Source organism: Borostomias antarcticus (genome assembly GCF_949987555.1).
Source record: "Borostomias antarcticus genome assembly, chromosome: 6".
Lineage (NCBI taxonomy): Eukaryota > Metazoa > Chordata > Actinopteri > Stomiiformes > Stomiidae > Borostomias > Borostomias antarcticus.
The window spans coordinates 12,682,199-12,697,349 of record NC_140239.1 but is presented as its reverse complement, the minus strand read 5'-3'; the positions used below and the strand labels follow the sequence as shown (position 1 = coordinate 12,697,349).

General features: G+C 49.0%; 1 protein-coding gene across 1 annotated transcript in view; it reads right to left on the bottom strand.

Annotated features, from left to right (window-relative positions):
* Positions 1–15,151, bottom strand: part of aebp1b (AE binding protein 1b) — a 49,609-nt gene that overhangs the window by 4,112 nt on the left and 30,346 nt on the right. Inside the window, exons 21-25 of the mRNA XM_084439396.1 lie at positions 9,809–9,991; positions 9,510–9,679; positions 1,486–2,090; positions 1,099–1,238; positions 684–783 (exon numbers count right to left, since the gene is read on the bottom strand). Of these exons, the coding sequence (XP_084295522.1) occupies positions 684–783; positions 1,099–1,238; positions 1,486–2,090; positions 9,510–9,679; positions 9,809–9,991 (1,198 nt within the window). The remainder of the gene's footprint in view (positions 1–683; positions 784–1,098; positions 1,239–1,485; positions 2,091–9,509; positions 9,680–9,808; positions 9,992–15,151) is intronic.

Below are 15,151 nucleotides of genomic sequence, written 5' to 3'. Positions count from 1 at the left end.
CATTTGTACCTAGACAGTGCAGTGAAACACCATGGGAAAGAAGATGACTAAATGAGTTATAATCAGATCTTGACAAGACAGCAAAGAGAAAAATTATATATATATATATCTGTGTAATAGGCATGTAATAAAAAAAAAAAATACATCTAATAAAAAATAAAATAATGAGGGAGCTCGCCTGGCATTATTTTCTTAGAATCACACATTTGCATATTTGGTTAGGGGTTTGGGCCAATTACTTTACTAGGGATCTTAGGGACCTTTGATGAAGGAGATATATTGTGCCCACTTAGCCTCATAGTTCTCCACCTGGTTGATGAGCCTAAACGAGTCTCTCATGCGCTGCCACAGTACCCAATCGAGAAAACCAAACATTGACGTGCGGTAGGGTGGCAGACCTCCATTCTGTGACTATGAGCTTTCTCCCCAGCATCAGAACTGTCTGGACTCAGTCCGCCTGTGCCATAGGGTGAGCTTTCAGAGGAAGAGGGTCTCCCAAAGCGAATAGGCTCAGGCAGAAGGGGATATCTGATCCTAGTATCAGTTTAATATCCTCACAGATGGCTGACCAGAAATCTTACGCTGCTGTGCAGGACCACAACATATGGACTCCCTATGTTTTCTATCTTGTTTATGAATGGTGTTGGATTCAGGTCCGGCCTCCAGCCTGCAACCCTGCTGACCTGTGGTGACGTCATGGTTGACCCCTTCCACAGACACGGTGGCGTTTGCGATGGCGTTGCCCCCCTGGTCCATCACCACACCCCGTATCCCACGATGTACCTGGATAGACAGGGGTGTACCACAAACCAGTACTGTAACTGCTCCTGCAGCTTCCTGTCTGTCTCTATTCTGTGTCTGTGTGCACGTGCATTCGTGTGTGTGTGTGCGTATGTTTGTTTGTGTGTGTGTGTATGTGCTTGTGTATGTTCATGTGTTTGTGTGTGTGTATGTGCGTGCATGCATATGTTTGTGTGTGTGTGTGTACAGTATGTGCGTGCGTATGTTCATGTGTTTGTGTGTGTGTACGTGCGTGCATGCGTATGTTCATGTGTGTGTGTGTGTGTGTGTGTGTGTGTGAGAGAGAGAGAGACTGACCTGCTCCATAAAGGTGAGCATGGCCTCACGGTTCTTCTCCCATTCATAGAGCAGCTGAGTCTGGTGAGGGAACTTATCACAGCCCAGGAACACAGACAGCTCCAGACAGTTAGTGTGTAGGTAGCTGAAGTCATTCATACCTGGAGAGAGAGGGAGAGGAGGAGAGAGAGGGATGGAGAGAGAAGGAGAGAGGGAGATAGGAGAGAGGGGAAGGGGGAGAGGAAGGAAGGAGAGGAAGAGAGAGAGAGAGAGAGACGGATTGTAGTACATAAGTCTTGACAGCAGAGCCTGCTGTCTCTATCTTTCCCAGACAGCCATATCAGCCTCATGACGTAAACAGAGAACATCAGCTTCAGGAACATGGACACGGCAGACGTCTGAACTCACTCCCCGTGACGGGCCTCCAGCGGGCTCTGTTGGCGATGCCCTGGCCACCGGCGCCGTCTCCGTGGCAGGACCCGTAGTGGCTGTGCGTCATGCTGAGGTGGGTGGAGGCGTAGGAGATGGCGAGCCAGCGGAACAGCGAGTCGTCCGCCGTGGCTCGTGGCTCATCCTCCTCCGGCTCCGCGTAGCCCCCCCTCCCTCTGTCATCCTCCTCGTCCTCCCGGCGCCCATACCCTTCATGACCGTACCCTTCGTGACCGTATCCCTCATGACCGTATCCCTCATGACCATATCTCTCATGACCGTAGCCTTCCTGACCGTAGCTTTCACGACCGTATCCTTCATGACCATACCCCTCGTGACGGTACCCCTCCTCCCGGCGACGGTACCCCTCCTGTCCGTGACGGTACTCCTCCTCCCGGAGCCCGTACCCTTCCTGTCCGTGACGGTACTCCTCCTCCCGGCGCCCGTACCCCTCCTGTCCGTGACCCTGCCCTCTCCAGTACTCCTCTGGCTCCTCCCTGTACCCCCTGTTCCTCCAATCCTCCTCAGGCTGCTCCTGGTAGCCACGCCCCCAGTCGGTCATGTCAGAGTCCTCCTCCTCGTACCTGGAGGGGATGGAACAGAGCAGGTATGTGGCGTGGAACATGCTCTGGTGCAACAGCATCAACTCAAAACTCATCTCTTCAAGAAGTACTACCAGGATCCTCCCTCTTAAAGTCCCAGTTAACCAAAATCAGAGTTCTTAGTTAGCAATGCCTATGCATAAAACTAAACGAAAATGCATCCTTCCTGGATGCCAGCAGGAATGGGATGATAAGGTCTTCTTTCAACTCCCGAGTAAAGACTAAATGAGAAGCAAATGGTTAGCATTTTTGAAGAGCCATGGTGTTACAGAGGAGTCTGTCACCGCTAGCGCCCGCCTCTGCAGCAAACATTTCACTCCCGAAAGCTTCTGCAATTATAATATGAGGCTTTTGGGTTTCACGGACTCACGACTGGTCCTGGTGAATTCGGCGGAGCCAACCATCCCTCCCCGACCTCCATTCTCCTCCTGTCGCATCAACCTTTGGTGCCGACACCGCTGCCTTGTGTGCTTATAGCTAATTAACGTTATAACGTTAGCTAGGTAACGTAAGCAATAGGAAAATACACTGCTACGTTAATCTACAAAATATGTGTCTTGACATTTATGTGGTAATGTCAGCTATGATGAATTATATGTAATCTTAGGAGGAATTATAGCTAACATTAGCTATGTAGTTTGTTGCAGATGGGAGTGTGTATACAACCTTCCCTACTAACACAGTACGTAAAGCTGACGGGACACATTGGTGGTAGTGTGGTAACTTTGCGACGGTACCAACAGCGGACCTAGCTGACACCTAGCTGACACTTGCCTTTTCAGTCGCAAAATAACCGTCCTCAAGGACACTGTAAGGGAACGTAGCCGTCACTGCTGCTTAAATCCGTAACTACGATGTAATTAAATAACGTGACAATGTCTTTGCGATCCGCCACTAAACCCAGCGAAGAAGAAGGCGACGACGGGCTATACTTCCGTTCTGTTTGAAACAGAAACGATTGAGAAAGACCAACACGCCAGTCTTTGTCCCCGCGACAACACAGATCCTGTATCTCAATTTCAGTGTATACATAGCTAGCTATGTATTTTGGTATCGTCCCAGATAAAACACCAACGTTATGTGCAAGCTACCCTTTTGTAATGATTATCTATATGCAGATGCTCTCTTTCCAATGTTAGCTAACTAGCTAGCCAGCTAACGTGATTAGCCTTTTTCTGTACATCATGGCTAGCTAAGTAGCCTACGTAAAATTACTCTGTCGCAATTATTGTTATAACTTTCGCTTTTGTGTAATTGTAGCTTAAATTATAATGTTGGCTTCGCAACTTGAGAATATTTCAGTTGTGTACACTAACTTTTGTGAAGTGTTGTCGTGGGCCATTGTTTCCTAATTACGGGCAATGGTGGAGTCTTCTCGAGTCTAGCAGACTCGCGCGAGCTCCTGCACGTTCGTACTGTTTCATCGCTTGGAATAAAATGCGATAATTAGCTTACTCATTGATTTCGCATTAACCCACGACACCGTTAGTATGTGTTCGTTTTTAGGCATTCATTTTTCCGAAGTTAACGTTAACAGAATACTAGAAGCCCCAACAACGGAGCTAGGCTAGCTAGCATGATTTGTTATAGCAGCCATCTTGGCTTTTTTGGTTACAGCAGCCATCTTGGTGGTTTTGGGATGTGATTTCATGTTACTCTTAACTGTTGAAATGGTTGCTCATGCTGTCAAACGGGTAAAGAATTGTGTACTACGTTTTCACTCACATACAAATCAAAATTTTGCATAATAGGTACTCATGATGTGGACTACTAATATAGTGTCTTGCAAAATCTATTTAATTACTGAGGGTGAAGGGTGGTAGACATGTTGCCCTGTTCCTCTAAACGTGTCAGAAATCATGTGGTCCTGTGGAGTGTTCATGTCAGCCAACGAGAGGGTCAACCACTCTCTCTCTCTCTCTCTCCCTCTCTCCCCTCCCATGCTCTCAGTTGCCAACCTCCCAGTTCTTGTTTGAACTGAGCAAGAAGCAGGTGAGCGGGACAGGAAGAGGCGCTAAGACGGGGACAGGCGTGGCCAGGGGCAGTCCTGGGACAGCACCACAGGCTCTGTGAGTCTTGTTCAGTTAAATGCCCTCATGAGTATTAACAGAAGAGCACCATATACATATTCCCACATACACTCTAACATGTCGCTCTCTCCTCAGCTCAGCCCAATGGTCTCTGATGGTTCTGTCTGGCCAGCCCTTAGGTGGAGAAACACCTGATCATCAATATAGGCAGGCACACGTAAGTACAAATGCACATACGTTTCCATAGACGGGATAAACAAATGGGAATATTGATATTGAGTTAATGTTAGCGGTAGACATGTGAGATTCATAAGACGCATCACTGACGCCAGTGACGCCACAATATCAGGGAAATTGAGCAATTGCTTCCCTGTAGTGCAAACTTGCAAGATTCGCTCAGTTATTAACCCTTCTTGCCTTTTTTGTTGTTGGTTTTCTCTCTCCTCCTTCCTCTCTGTGCAGTTCTCCTGTGTGCTGAGCCGCTATCCCATGTATTGCCACTGCTGACAGGGTAGAGCTCAGCCACATGCAGAAGTGAGTGATGAGGAGAGGGAAGATCATTTTCCCGTTTTTTTTCCCTCCAGTTTTAGGAACCGTCTCAAGAATGTGTTCCCCACTTTTATGCCTTTAAATCAGGGTTAGAGTATTCCAGGTGTGTGGCCATGGCCATGAACACCAGTAGAGGAGGGAACCAAGTGTCTCATTCTCTCTCCACAGTTGTGTGGTTGTTACCCCCCACTAGCTACATATTCATTCAATCTTTATTTAACCTCGTGAATCAATTGAGAGTAAGCTCTCATTTACAAGGACGTATAATCACTCTATATTTGAACTTGTACTACAGGTGAGATAATCCTTTTTAATGGTCTCTCTCATTCGCTCTCCTAGCTGTGATGTTAGAGTTGTGCAAGACTTGGGTGTTCTCCTGCTCTGAGTGCCCATTCTCCTACACCTCCCAGATCTACCTCCACAAGCACATCAAGAGGAGCTGTCAGGCCAAAATCTGTCCGGGGGCCAAAATGTGTCCGGGTGACGTAATTGCTTATCGTTGCTGTGGAAATGTGACGCGATCACATTCCTGACTTCTTTCGCGAGCTTGTGTTTCTAATGTATTTGTAATAAAATATGAAAATAAATTCTCGGACTAGCACTAGCTAACGTCTAATTTAGCTAGCTAGTTTGAATATAATATAAATAAAATTAGCTTGTTTGTTCAATCATGTTTTAACTAAGATATCTCTGAGAAAAATATTTTTTACAAGGACAGCAGCAGCTCCATAGTCAACAGCGACCGCAGGCAACTCAGGAATGCGAGGAATGCGATCGCGTCATGCGTTTCCACAGCAACGATAAGCAATTATGTCACCCGGACACATTTTGGCCCCCGGACAGATTTTGGCCTGACAGAGCCATGACAACCTCTGTCTCTGCTGAGGAACACACAGAGCATTATGAAGTAGCCAGTGCCTTGGCGAAGGTGTTTGAGCAGCAGTCATCAATGGATTAACTCCCAAGACACAAGGAAGAGACAGCGCAACACGTGCTATGACTCCAGTGACGAAGGTAATATAATAAAGTGCATTCAACAGTCCCAAAAGAGTACTACTTGAGTTGACTTATCTGAGCTAATTTACCTCTACTATATGTTCCAGTGCCCAGGCAGCCGGTCGGCAGAACTCAGACCAGGCCAGGTGCCAGAGCCGGAAGGCCTGCTCTGCCAGTTATCAATGCAGGTATCCATGCATGTTTGTGTTGGTGAAATGTCTATGCATATTTGCACACTGACAGTTAACTCAGGACTTTTTGAAGACTAATTTACTCATCTCACTTTACTCAGCAGTAGATGTTCATCACCCAGGCCCTTAGAGCTAAGGCGAAGTGAGCGATGGCCCTGTGAGCCAGGCCCTTCAGCCCGTCTGACCTCTAGGCACAAGCAGCATCCATCGGAGATTAGCACCCCGGCCAGACCAGGTAAGGGTCTGACATGTCTACCTGTTTCATGACTAGTTGATTCTTCACCTTATGCCAGAAGCCGTACGCCGCCAGCACCTAGTTTCCTTCTAATCCCTTTATCCTTTTTGGTTTTCAGTTAGTCTGTGATGCCATCGCCCGTGAGACCAACAGCTCCAGCAGTATTGCCCTCCACGTCTTTCCGGAGCCCCCCGCTTACCCCTCTGCCATCAAGCTTTGCATGTGCTGGTATGCAGAATTTTGTGAACTACTTCATGTTGCATGCAGGGATATACTTTGAGTTAAATTTCCACTATGTGACAGTACAATTACTTATAGCCACATCTGTGTTAATATCCAGATTGCCAGAGGATGGTGTATCAGCAGTTGTCCAGCTTGACCAGCATGCTCGGTGAGGTCATGCAGAGTCTGAGGGAGCTAGCACAGAGACTATCCGGGGAGTCTGATGGGGTTGCACGGGGAGCAGTATTGGATGCACTGGATCCTGCAAAAACGGAGGAGGTCTTGGAGGAGCAGCTGAAGGACAAGGAGCACCAAAGGAAGATGGTGAGTAACTTCAGGGCAGAACTTTGTTCCTTATTTTTGCAGGGAAGTGTTAAGGAAGTGTAAAAGTAAATGATTGTCTTTATGTTTTGCAGACACAATATCTGAGTTCCATTGGCGGCAAAGATCTGCCAGATGTGGTCCGGCGGGTGCTGTCAGCCATTGCCATACACAGAGTGTGGTATGTCTACAGCGTCCATGGGAAGAGGGGGAAGAAGCCTCTAAAGAATATGACCCTCTACAATGTCATATTATGTAAGAGATTGTTCATATTTTCGCAAAATAATACATTGTCTTTGCTTCATGCCATGTGCATTGAAACCATTCCCTTTTTGGTTAAAAGGTGCAGTTATGGCCTGTAAGCCAAGCACCACTGTGACGGAGGTGTCTGCCCAGCTGCAGGAGATGCTGAAACATGCCCCTGCTCGATGCAAAAAGGTATGTGATGTCAGTCAGTTAATTTTCTCGTATCCAGTGACATGGCACGCTTCCAATGAACGTATGCGACTTGCTTTTACAGCCATTTCATTATGTCCTTAGGCATCTGCTCCAGCCCAGCTGACCTCTCCAGCCCAGCCCCTGACCGCAGCTCCAGCCCTGACCACAGTGGAGTATTCAGATGAGGATGACCTCTTCTGCCCAGACCCTCGATTCAGATGTGGGTGACCTCCAGCCCAGCCCGTCTCCCTAAACCTGCCTTTCCAGCCTGCCAGGATGGATGCCTTTTTTGTAAATAGTTTTTGTAAATTTTAACCTTTTTTTTTTGTGGGATACAACGGTCTGTTCCCGGTCTGCCTGCCACAGAATGCGCACTTTGTTTCATTTTTGTTTTTAGAACTTTTGCAATTGTCAGATAATGGGTTACTAGCCAGAGCTTGTACATGCTTTTTTTTTTTGCTTTTCTGGCTATGTGTAATGTGACAGACCGTAAACCTCATTCTTGTAAATATGTATACTTTTAATTTGTTTTGCAATGTACTTTGTCTAATAAAATGTTCTAAACTGTTAATGGTGTTCAGTCTCATCTTGGTTTGTATCATAATGCTTGCTGCTATATCCCCATATAGCATTAATTCGTTTTTGTACTGCAAATGCTACATATAGCCAGTGGTACTGCAAATGCTAAATATAGCCAGTGGTCAGGGTTTAGTAAGTAAGTGACCATATCTGCACCGTGCAAAAAAGACGTGCAGACCAAGTCATATAAATACCTGTAAATCTAGTGTCAGACAAGTCAGTCTACGACGGTACTTGCTGCTCACGTGTAGATCAAGTGTCAGCCAAGTGAGTTTATTACGGAAGTTCCTGCTTAGTGATCACGTGCGTTTTTTGCACGAGGCCGCAACTTGTGAATGACGTGACATTCTTACGTAGCGGCTACTAATCGGCAGATCTCGCGTTTCCGTAAATGGCCGCGTAATTTCCGCACGTGGCGCAGATGAATCGTCACCTATAGCGGCCGTATGTAGAACGTTTGCGCAACCTGCGTGTGTTAGTCTAGCTAACATAGCTAGCAGCACCGACCAGGCGACCACCCACCAAATAACGTTACGGATGATATATTATGACTATAAGCGTAACTATACAGAAACTGCCTGCCATATTTGTGGCACCTGATGTGCATAACCCATATATGGGTTCACCGGTAATGGTTACAGACAGTATATTTCTCCAGCGGGAGACCGGGAGGCGGGAGCGAGGGGGATGGTTAGGTAGACCAGCTGCAGCTGGAGAAAGACGCACCCTCTCCCAGTGAAGCGGTGCTTGGCGGCTACTGGCTGAACATTCCAGTTCTGTTGTATATGTTGCGGGAAAGTTGAAGCCGAGTGCTCGTTATTCTCACACATAACATTGCCAACGAGAGTGGATGAGTCTGTCCCGATTATCAACTCCGGTAGTGTACGCTTCTTCGCGCTATCAGCGCTGTTCAAGCCAGTGACTAAAAGGTACATTTTAAACAACTTTTTCCATTGATCCCAAGGGACGACAGGATCGCCTGGGAGGGATAGGAATGGGTCCGGAGGTGGCAGGGAGAAAAAAGGGACAGACTCATACATTCCTCGTTGCCTGTTTTTGTATTTTGCATCTAAGGGCAGTAACACTGGCGCGTTGGTATAGAGTAGCTACAATTTTACCTGTGTTGTTTGTCAGGAGGTAGGTTAGGAGGAAGCATCTGTGAGTTTGACTCATTAGACAAGTGTAATTTCAACTCCTCTCTGTTTTCACAAAGCTGTGCCTTCCTACCACAAAAGAGACAGCGTGCCAGTGTGACAATATGCAGACCAGAGAACGGTACTATTTGACAGGTTCTTCCCTCCACACCCCCTCCCCACGCAATTGGGTGTGGCTTCGGTGCCTTCAGCAGACCCCCACAGTCTCAGACCAGAGAATGCTGCTGATTTTTAACCGATTTTGAAGCCTTATTGTATATACTTAGCGACATTTTTAATCACTCAGATTTGGCTGGGTGGTTAATGACATGTTTTCCTGTGATGTGTGAAGCTCATAACAAAAATTTGAACTGGGTTAACCTGGACTTTAAGCACCTATTGTATTTTCAGTTTTCTACTCTTGCACTTTGCCTTCAGCACTTGATTATGCTCTTAGTCACTTGTTTTAGAAAGGAGATGCACTTGTGAGTTCTGGTGACTAGTAGTACATTAGCTTTTCCTATGTTAAATGCAATTACTGTAAGTCGCTTTGGATAAAAAAACGTCAGCTAAATGACTAAAGTAATGTAATGCAACAGACTACTAGAAAGAGGATGCTACGTAGAACCGTTTGTAATAACGGAGAGGAGAGAGGGACAGAAAGAGTTGATGAAGATGAGGCAGAGAGAGAGAGGAGCTGGTCCTACTGTCTCTTGCGGCGGCTGTGTGTCCTCTGGGCAGGGGTCTCGGGGGTCTTGGCGAGGCGCAGGTTGTCATAGGGATAGGCCACAATCTTGTCTCCGCCCTGCAGGTTGGCACCTAGCACGAACGGCACACTGTCCATCCACCTGATGATGTGGCGTGTCTCCACGGCAATCTGGAACATAACGGTTCATATCGTAGACTTGTGGTTGTGTTTCCCTTTTAGCACTTTTTTTGCCACACACACACATACTACACACTCATACCCACGCGCACGCACACACACACATGCACAAACACACACCCCTACTGAGCTGCTGTCCTCCAGGTATGCGGGGATAGGGACGTGGTGGTTGGGGGTGATTTTGGGCACCAGGCCCTTGTCCTCCGCCTCCCACATGATCTTGTTCAGGTCCGGAAAGTTCTGGAAGATGTCGTGGCCGTCCTCCGTCCAGTGGCCAGTGGTCCATCCACTCAGCTCTGAGCCCTGAGGGGGAGGTCAAGGGTCATCAAGAGGCAACTACTCTCACATAGCCAGACCTATCGTCTCCGCACCTCGATTGCGCTGTGCCAGCACTGGAGAAAAGTCTGGCTGCACTCAATACCATTTGGAAATAGGGGGTAACCACATAGTGTATACATGTTTATAATATCCACTATACGTGTGACCAAACACCGGCCATGCAGTACAGTCGGGTGTGCTGCCAACTAGGTAGCAGTGAAGGCACCGACAGACCGGACCTGGACGGCAAAGGCGGGCTCTGGGGACATGGAACGTGACCTCGCTGGGGGGGAAGGAGCCAGAGCTTGTGAGGGAGGTGGGGCGATACCAATTACACCTGGTGGGGCTAACCTTCACGCACAGCACCGGCACCGGAACCAAACTCCTGGATAGGGGTTGGACCCTGTTCTTCTCCGGAGTTGCTCACGGTATGAGGCATAAGGCAGGTGTGACTATACTAGCTAGCCCCCAGCTGAGCGCCTCTGTGCTGGAGTTCACCCCAGTGGATGCGTCCTTATGCCTTAGGGCTGTGGGGGGCAGTTCGGAGTATTCAGCCCTCTTGCAGAACCTAAATGGAGTCCTATATGGGGCTCCTGCAGGGGACTCCACTGTCCTATTGGGGGACTTCAATGCACACATGGGCAATGATGGAGACACTTGGAGGGTGTGATTGGGAGGCATGGCCACCACGATCTGAACCCGAGTGGTGTTTTGTTGTTGGACTTCTGTGCTAGTCACGGTTTGTCCATAACAAACACCATGTTCGAACACAAGGATGCCCACAAGTACACCTGGCATCAGAACACCTTAGGCCGAAGGTCGATGATCGATTTTGTTATCGTATCATCTGATATGAGGCCATGTGTTTTGGACACTCGGGTGAAGAGAGGGGCAGAGCTGTCCACTGATCAGCATCTGGTGGTGAGCTGGTTTCGATGGTGGGGGAAGCCTCTGGACAGACCTGGAAAACCCAAGCGGGTAGTGAGGGTGAACTGGGAACGTTTGGAGGAAGAGCCTGTCCAGAGAGAATTCAACTGCCACCTCCGGCGGAGATTCTCAGGCATCCCTGTGGAGGTTGGGGACATCGAACACGAGTGGTTGGTGTTCAAAGCCTCCATTGCTGAAGCTGCGTCTGAGAGCTGTGGCCTGAGGGCCATAGGTACCTCAAGGGGTGGTAACCCTCGGACACCGTGGTGGACACCGGTGGGAAGCTGTCTGACTGAAGAAGGAGCAACACCTCAGGAAGGGAAAGCGGGGGACCATCCAAGCTGTGTACAGCAAGGATGGGACACTGCTGACCTCAACTGAGGAGGTCGTTCAGCGTTGGAAGGAACACTTTGAGGAACTCCTGAACCCGACTAACCCACCCTCTACAATCGAGGCAGAGCCGAAAGATGAAGGGGGGTCATCATCATTTTCCCTGGAGGAGGTCACTGAGGTAAAGCCCCAGGGACTGATGAGATCCGCCCGGAAATGCTGAAGGCGCTGGGTGTTGAGGGGCTGTCTTGGATGACATACCTCTTCAACATTGCGTGGAAGTCCGGGTCAGTACCAAAGGAGTGGCAGTGGTGGTCGCAATATTCAAAAAAGGGGACCAGAGGGTGTGTGCCAATTACAGAGGCATCACATTACTCAGCCTCCCAGGGAAAGTGTACTCTAGGGTGCTGGAAAGGAGGGTCTGGCAGATAGTCGAACCCCAGATTGAAGAGGAACAATGCGAATTCCATCCTGGTCGTGGAACCCGCTCTTCACTCTCGCAAGGATCTTGGAAGGGGCTTGGGAGTTTGCCCAACCTGTCTACATGTACTTTGTGGATTTGGAGAAGGCTTATGACCAGGTCCCTCAAGAGGTCTTGTGGAGAGTTATGCGGGAGTATGGGGTGAGGGGGTCCCTACATAGGGCCAACCAATCCCTGTACACCCAGAGCAAGAGCTGTGTCTGTATCCTCAGTAGTAACTCAGTTTCCTTTTCGGTGGGGGTTGGCCTCCGCCAGAGCTGCGCTTTGTCACCAATCCTGTACAGGATATCGAGGCGTAGCCGTGGGTAGGTGGGTTTGCAGTTCGGTGAGCTGAGGATCGCGTCGCATTTTGCAGATCATGTGGTCCTGATGGCATCATCGGCCTGCGACCTCCAGCACTCTCTGGATCGGTTCGCAACTGAGTGTAAAGCGGCTGGGATGAGAATCAGCACTTCTAAGTCTGAGGCCATGGTTCTCAGCAGTAAAGCGGTGGTTTGTCCGGTCCGAGTAGGAAATGAGTCCTTACCCCAAGTGAAGGAGTTCAAGTATCTGGGGATCTTGTTCACGAGGTAGGGAAGTTTGCCGAAAGTCAATGGGGGCTGTACGTTTTCTTGCATTGAAACTGCCTGAGCTGTACACAAAGTGCTACCATTGTACACGTACTCACGAAAATGTGTACAGCCTCAATACAGTCCCAATGGGGGCTGTACACCCGAGTGTACAGGCCCGATTTCACCACCTGGGGGTGACTCCGAGCCGCCGCCAACCGCACTATGGGGGCCTATGGGCCCCGTACGCGGCGTACAACGCCCATGCAACCCGGCTGGAGGCCGTACGCCCTGTACAGCTCAGGCGGTACGCGCCTGGGCCGTACGCGGCGTACAACCCGGGCAGGTTCCTTGGACGGCTGTACACGCGTGTACAGCCCAGGCACTTTTCAGTCAAAAACGGCGTCCCCGACCACGCGACCTCTCGGGACGCCGTTTTTGGGCGTGGCCTCGCCAAATTCGAACCCAGCGCCCTCCGGAGGGCGCCGATGAGGCCTGCGGTGCCCAAAAGTGTCTCGGGCCGGTTTTGAGTTTGACCCCCACCGATCGGGCTGACGTCCGGTCAGGGCGGAAGCCCGACTGTGGCCTAACGGCGTGCGGAGTTTCGGACCAATCGGAGAGCTCGATTTTCAAAGTTGTCCGATCGGCACGACATCCGGTGAGCGATCGGGCCCTCGGAGCCTAAGGGCCCTCTGTACGTCGGACCAATCGGAGCATCCCATATGGGCCAATCAGAGAACGGGATATTCAGAGCGGTCCGTTTGGCACGAAATCCGGCGTGCGTGATCGTCACCTCGAGGCCAAAGGGCCGTACGGGTTTCGGACCAATCGGACCACTCAATTTGTTTTAATTCGCTACAGTACACAGGCGTGTACAGCCACCACAGGTCGGTGTACAACAGCAATAGGTTTACATGATAAAATTAAAATTGCTCGAATCGGCTCAAACCTCTGCACAGTAACAGTACACGATGGAGACATGAACATACTGCCATATCAGCCTCCTAGCCCCTGTAAATTTGGAGATATCGGCCTGGACACTTGCCATGCAAACTTATTGCCGTTGTACACTGACCTGTGGCGGCTGTACACGGCTGTTTCTCCAAAACGGATGGGGCTAGAAGGCTGACACTCGGTGGTCTTAGAGTACCCAGGGGTGCCATGAACATACTGCAGTATCAGCCTCCTAGCCCCCACCACTTTGGAGAAACAGGCGTGTACATCCGCCACAGGTCGGTGTACAACAGCAATAGGTTTGCATGGCAAGTGTCCAGGCCAATATCTCCAAAGTGACAGGGGCTAGGAGGCTGATATGGCAGTATGTTCATACCTCCATGGTACTCTTTTAGTGTGCTGTGTTTCGAGGCAATCCGAGCAATTTGAATTTTTGACCAAAATCTCCAAATCGACTTCCAGCAGCCGAGAGGGTAAAATTCAACTTTCTCCAATCCTTACGGTATTCGGAGGGCTTGTCCCTTATGGTAAGAGGATGCTGAGGTTACATTATGAGCCTCCTATCCCCAGCCACTTTGGAGATATTGGCCTGGACACTTGCCATGCAAACCTATTGGAGTTGTACACTGACATGTGGCGACTGTACACACCTGTTTCTCCGACCTGGATGGGGCTAGAAGGCTGCCACTTGGTGGTCTTAGACTATCCATGGGTGCCATGAACATACTACAGTATCAGCATCCTAGCCCCATCCATGTTGGAGAAACAGGTGTGTACAGCTGCCATAGGTTGGTGTACAACAGCAATAGGTTTGCATGGTGAGTGTACGGGTCAATATCTCCAAAGTGCAAGGTCATAGCCTCTCCCAACCACCACCTACCCCCACTAATTCCTAGGCTAGCTTTCAAATGAAACCATCCGTGAAGCTCTACGACGTTCCGTAAATTTTGCCCATTTTCTGGAACGCGGTTATAACCAAAGATATAACCGTTTTCCAGATAGGCTATATCTCCAGTGTAGATGTTGGTAGCTACTCAGAACCACCACCTACCCCCACTAATTCCTAGGCTAGCTTTCAAATGAAATCATCTGTGAAGCTCTACGACGTTCCATTAATTTTATCATGTAAACCTATTGCTGTTGTACACCGACCTATGGCGGCTGTACACGCCACATTTCTCCAAAGTGCTGGGGGCTAGGAGGCTGTTAATCGGGGGTCCTACAGTACCAAAGGGTGCCATGAACATACTCTGAGATCAGCCTCCTACTCCGAACCAATCATGAGAAACAGCCGCGTACAGCCCCCACATGTCAGTGTACAACAGCAATAGGTTTACATGGTGAGTGTACGGGTCAATATCTCCAAAGTGCAAGGTCATAGCCTCTCCCAACCACCACCTCATCCCACTAATTCCTAGGCTAGCTTTCAAATGAGACCATCCGTGAAGCTCTACGACGTTCCGTTAATTTTCCGATACATGTCAATGCATTGTCTATGCGGTGCTTTTTGGTTACGTTAGGGTTAGGTTGGCAATATCTCCAGAGTGAAAGGTCATAGCCTCTCCCAACCACCACCTCATCCCACTAATTCCTAGGCTAGCTTTCAAATGAGACCATCCGTGAAGCTCTACGACGTTCCGTTAATTTTGCGATATTTGTTATAACCCTAACTCTAACCCAATGCATTGTCAATGCGGTGCTTTTTGGTTAGGTTAGGCAATATCTCCAAAGTGTCTTGGGGTAGGAGGTTGATATGGCAGTAGGTTCATGTCTCCATGGTGTACTGTTACTGTGCAGTTGAGTTGATTCAAGCAATTTGAATTTTATCATGTAAACCTATTGCGGTTGTACACCGACCTATGACCACTGCCTTGGTAGTACGGTACATCAAACCATGTATAACAT